The 6,000-nt window shown below is 42.5% G+C and overlaps 1 protein-coding gene across 2 annotated transcripts in view; it reads right to left on the minus strand.

The window, feature by feature from the left end:
- DAPK1 (death-associated protein kinase 1) overlaps positions 1-6,000 on the minus strand; it is a 265,295-nt gene that overhangs the window by 77,085 nt on the left and 182,210 nt on the right. For both annotated transcript variants that reach the window (XM_006898874.1, XM_006898873.1), the window contains exons 14-15: positions 4,204-4,302; positions 3,181-3,378 (exon numbers count right to left, since the gene is read on the minus strand). In XM_006898874.1, coding sequence (XP_006898936.1) covers positions 3,181-3,378; positions 4,204-4,302 — 297 coding nt within the window. The remainder of the gene's footprint in view (positions 1-3,180; positions 3,379-4,203; positions 4,303-6,000) is intronic.

The raw sequence follows: 6,000 nt of genomic DNA on the forward strand, positions 1-6,000 counted from the left end.
ACTCAGAAGAGGTCATATGGATCCTGCCTGAAAATAAGGAATATCTATTTGTGCTTTATTGACTATAAAAAGGCATTTGACTGCGTGGATCAAGACAAGTTGAGCTGACTTTGAGAAGAATGAGAATCCCAGAGCACTTGACTGGGCTCATGAGGAATCTATACCTGGATCAGGAGGCTGTTGTGTGAATGGAATTGCATGGTTTGAAATTGGGAAGGGAGTGCATCAAGATTATAGTTTATCTCCATTCCTGTTCAATCTATATGCTGAGAAAATTATCTGAGAAACTGGACTTTATGAAGAGGAATGTGGCATCAGGATTGGAGGGAGACTCATCATTATGCAGATGACACAACCTTGCTTGCTGAAAGTGAGGAGGACTTGAAGCGCTTGTTGCAGAAGATCAAGGAATACAGTCCAGTATGGATTGTGTCTCAGTATCAAGAAAACAAAGACTCTTACCACTGGACCAATAGGCAGTGTCATAATGGATGGAGAAAAGATTGAAACTGTCAACAAGCTTCATCTTGCTTGGATCCACCCTTGGTACAAGCAATCAGGAAATAAGGAGATGCACTGTACTGGGAAAATCTGGAGTTAGGGACCTTTCCAAATTAATGAAAAGTTGTGATGTCGGTTTTAGGTCTAAGGTGCATCTGATTCAGGCCACAGTCTTTCTGATTCCTAGCTATGTATCTGAGACCTGGACAAAGAATAAGGATGACAGAAAAAGAATTGACACCTTTGAGCTGTGGTGTTGGAAAAGAGCACTGAATATCCCATGGACGCCCAAGAGAATGAAGATATATGTCTTGGAGAGGTTGCAGCCGGAGTGCCTTTTGTAGGCAAGAATAATGAGGCTTTGCCTCACATACTTTGGACATATTGTCAGGAGGTGCTATTTTTTTGGAAAGGGACATAATGTTGGAAGGGGTGTAGGGTCAGTGAAGGAGAGGAAAACCCTCAACTAGAGGTAGATTGACAAGGTGACTGCTCCAGTGGGCTCTTGGATTTCAGGAAGTGTGAGAATGGTGCAGGACAGGATTTGGTTCAGATCTGATGTTCACAGGGTTGTTATTAAGTCATACTCGACTCTACAACACTTAACAACAACAAACAACAACAGTATTCACTGTACTTCTTTGTATGCATATGGATATTACCCTGTGACTCATAACATTCTATTTCAAGATGGATCTAGAAATGAACTTTTTCACTATGGTAGTGACCCCATTTTTCTTCACCTTTTCATCTTTAGCATAGTAGATGGAATGACTGATTCAAAATGTCCCATGTCAATCCATCTCATTCTGCCAATACCTAGTATATCAAGGTATCATGCGTTCCATTTCTTTCTTAATAATGTCCATTTTTTACATCTTCAAGGATATGAACATGTATGGCTAAGCACAGATGATAACAGTGATTCTAAATTCCAAAATCAATCTCCATAATAGTCTATGTGTTTCCTACTGCCAAAGGGGCCCTTTGGAGTAGTGAGAGAAGATCTTCACCCTGAAACCTACAGCGTCCCTTTTCAGCAGGAAGTAGCTAAGAGAATACACTATCCCCTTTTCCTTATGAATCAGGGTGAAGTCTCTCTCAGGGAGGAGAGATAGGGAATGGCGAAGGACACACTGACAGAGGAGATTAATCAGAACTGGCTTCGACAAGCACTGTGGCAACTGGACAATCAAAACAGACATGGGGGGGGGGAAGAAGAACGAACTGGGGAGGAGGGTAGAGAAAATAGTGCAACAATGGATGAATGAAAACCCAAAATCTCTGTAAATGTTCACTAAAACTAATAAAATTTAATAATAATTAAAAAGAAATAATGTCCATTTTTCCTACATTCATGCTTCTTACATTCTACGTACCAATCACTAGTGTCTGCTTACAACTGTTCCTCCTCCTTTGTGTTTCCAAATTCGAGGACTCAGCTCTAGGCACCATAACTGTTAGTTTACTCTAAGTGTGCTCTAATGTACATAGGGTTTTTGAAAGCCTGTTATTTTGGAAGTAGATCCTTTTCCCCCTAGTTTGTCTTAATGTGGATGCTCAGCTTTAGAACAATATTTGACAGACAAGTATTTAACAGAACGGAGCAGATGAAAGACATTTCCTCATAACAGAAGTAACCAACAGATTCTGTGTAGTATCCCCCACGACCCTCTTGATATGTGTGTCTAGATCCATCACATCAGCCTGGCCCTGAGGCTCAACCCACCAAGTTTAGAGTCTCTGGTGAGAAAAGTTGAGTTTTAAGCAGTTGGGGAGAGGGTTTCTCTAATTTGCACTCAGTTTTTTTCAGTCTCAATAGCAGTGATATTTTGACACAGAGAATTCTTTTTTGTGCATCATGGGATGTTTCATAGTACACTTAGCTCTCTGCCTGCTTGTCCAAAGCAGCCCTTGTCTTTCTATCTCCGGCTCTGACAGCCATAAATGACTGCAGACACTGCAGTATGTTGCCTATGGGCAAAATCACACCTAGTTAACAACCACTAGGTCTTTGCTAAGAAAATATCCTAGAGGTAACAGGCTTTTTGCTAAGAAACTATTCCACAGGTAACAGTTGTCTTGCAGTGCCTCATATCTCAACTATGCACAACCGCATCAGAGCCTCTTTTTAAATATAATGCACAATAAAAACAGATAATGTTGACTTTGCTTAAAGATGAGAATATATGGTCTAGAAATGAGACTCTTAGGCAAATAATAGTTGTTTATTATCTTCCTAAAAAACAGCAGGTAAGGGTAGTAAGTAAACCACATATGTAAAAGAGTAATGGAGACCTATGTTTTCTGTAAACTTTCATTAAAATCACAACAAAATAATATTTATACTTATAAAAAAATGCTCAAAATCACTGGCAATAAGAGAGATGGGGGCGGGGGGAAGTAATAGCCCATTGTCAATTCTAGTTCTAAATGAGGTCTTCTTGGGTTTAGTGCTCATCAGTGTATCCTCCTCAGCTAACAAGGCAAAAGTGACAAGAAACCCTAAGTCACTGGGCTGACTTCTATATATGTTACATGTAGGAATGGTCATAGACAGGCTCTGCAGCATGACAACCTGCTGTATCCCAATGCCCCATCTCAGTTAACGGATAGTCTTACGGTCCCTCCACTGGCACATAACTGGATCAGTGGCACATTCCCCCACTCCACAGGCACCTTGTCGGAGGCATCGAGGTCAGCGCCGTACTCTGACAGACACTCCACGATGTCATGGAAGCCACGGGCTGAAGCTGTGAGCAACGGTGTCTCTCCCTCCCGGTTCCTGATGTTTACGTTACAGCCCGCTTCACAGAGGGCTCTGGCAGCAGCGTAGTAGCCGTGCCAGGCAGCACAGTGCAGTGGGGTCTCTTCCTCCTGGCAGAGGAGACAAGGCACAATGGTGTGGGCCACAGTGACTGAGTGACATCTGCAGATGACAAAGTTACTGTGGGAGAGGCAGAATGAGACCACTGCAGCAGGGGCACACTCAATAAATACCTGGAAAATAGCCTCGAGGGACCAACTGGAGGGAGGATCAGTATCTGAGCAGCAGGGCCACAACTGGGCAAGTTGACAGTATCTTTCTTATCAAATCTAAAACTAGTAATAGTGGGAAAGGACTTTGATAAAGATGAGCCACAGAGAAGTATTTTTAGCCTGGCAAGGAAGTAATGAAGCTAAACAGGAAACAGCTGACTGGGAGTTCTCAAATGCCTCCATTTTTCATGATCAAAATCATTAGCTGTGTCTATGAAAGGCTATCATAGTGCATTGGTCATGACATAAACCGGGAACCAAAGAATGAGCCATAGCCCCGTTTATAAGCTGGGCAAATTAACCTACTCTCACTGTCTCAGTTTTCTCATCTGCAGACTGAGAAGTATAATGATAGTAGTCTACCTCATAGATTTTTTCCAGGTGTATAAATGAAAAACATTAATTGCTTAGAAAAGTTCCTTGAACCATTGTGGTTGTTATTTTTGTGTACCACTGAGTCAGAACCAACCCACAGCTGACCCTCCAGCAGGTTTCAGAGGCAGTAATGGCATGGGAGGAGATTGCTCATCCCTTACAAATTAGGCAGTGGTTCTCTGAGTACCTACCCTGTGTAATGTAGGACAGAAAACCTCACTGCATCACCTGGCTGCTTGCACATCCATGTAGAATGCTGAGGAAGGGACAGTAACTAATGTGACCAACCTTGTCCTGGAAGTTGGGATTGGAGCCAAAACTGCATAGCAGCTGAACGACATCTGCGTGCCCATAGCGAGCTGCCACATGGAGGGCTGTCTCCCCCGACTGTAAAGGAAACAGAGCTGGAGTGTCAGAGCCCTCCCTGTATGCTGGCTGAAGGGGTGCTATGCCCTTCCATTTGGCTACACCAACTCCTCCTAGGATAGACACCCCAGGCCTGAGCATTGGGCCTGGGTGCCCACCACAGGACTGGGGCAAAATCCATACTTTTCTCACTGTGTTTATAATACAACTCTCTAAGCAGAGCTGAATTACCTGCCAGGCAAGGTAAGCAGGAGGTTACCTCTAACTGCTTTTTCACTAATCTATAGGGAATAATTTCACACTTTTTCATCATCCCAACATTCTGTTTGTAGGCATGGCTGCCATCTCTTCCCCTCCCTCCCCAACATTTTCTTACAGTTTATCAAAGCCTTTCCACAGTTCTAATGACAGGGACAGAGATACGCTTCATTTGTTTACTGGGGACTCCAGTCCTGCTCACAGGGTGCACACACCCAAAACACATCTGCTTTTCTATGATGACTTCCATCTTCTTTAAATACTGAGGCTGTTCTCCACGTGATTTTTATTAAACACAGTTTTCCACAGCCCCACTAGACCATGCCGATTCTCTACTTCATGAATAAGCCTAGAAGAACTACATGGTGTCCAGCTGCCACTGCTATGTGCTAAAGGGCTCACAGAGGAGGCTGAATAGAATGGAAGATGAATGCTGAACAGAGCTCAAAATTACAACAGTGGCCAGGCTTACAGGCTGGTGGAGACTGGTAAAATCCCTTAGCTATTGCCCTTAGCTGGCCTTTGCACCTGCAACAAATTCCCTGTGGAACAACTTGATGCCAAACAATAGACAGATCTATAAGGTGAACAGAAGAAGAATTGATGCCTTTGAGCTCTGGTGCTGGAGAATAGTCCTGCATATCCCATAGGCTTCCAAAAGAAAAACAGGTATGTCATGGAGAAAGTGCAGCCAGAGTGCTCCTCAGAGGCAAAGGTGACAAAGCTTCATCTTACATACTTTGGGCATGTTTATAGGAGAGGCTAATCCTTGGTGGGGACATCATGTTTGCAGAGGTGAATGAGAGGAAGAACTTTCAATGAAATGCACTGACACAGTAATTGTAGCAATTGGCTCAAATGTGTCAGAGATGATGAGGCTGGCACAGGATAGGACAGGGTTCAGATCTGAATTTTACAGTATCACTGAGTCATGTTCGACTACACAGCATATATTAGGGACAACAACAATAAGGTGAACAATGAGAAGTCAACACACAGGATCACAAGGGCAGCATCTGAACAAAGATAAACCTCAGAAGGTAGTAAGAGAGTATGTAAAGGGAAGAATGGAAACAAGAAGCACAGAGGGATGGTGGGATGAGAGATGACACAATGGGGGGCTTGTAATCAATGTTTTAAGACTTTTGATTATAGGTTGAATGGCATACCAATCTGCTCTGAAAATGTTCATTCAAAACCCAAGTACATAAATGGGCAAATAAGAACACATAGATAATTCTCTTTTTAACACTAGGGCTATTATTCAGCAGTTATTTCAATTAATAGGTTTTTTTATTAACAAGTTTCTTATTTCATTGACTGACTGTGCATGGAGGTTAATGATTTGAATTCTTGAATTTAAGGAAGGATTACTAGTAGCCCCTATAGTAGCATACTATGAAATAGCGAAGGGTGATTCATATTCAATTTATATCTACTGAAAAATCTCCAGGGGAAATA

The sequence above is a fragment of the Elephantulus edwardii genome, unplaced genomic scaffold (genome assembly GCF_000299155.1).
Source record: "Elephantulus edwardii isolate Elephantulus edwardi_28Jun2011 unplaced genomic scaffold, EleEdw1.0 scaffold00238, whole genome shotgun sequence".
NCBI classification, from domain to species: domain Eukaryota; kingdom Metazoa; phylum Chordata; class Mammalia; order Macroscelidea; family Macroscelididae; genus Elephantulus; species Elephantulus edwardii.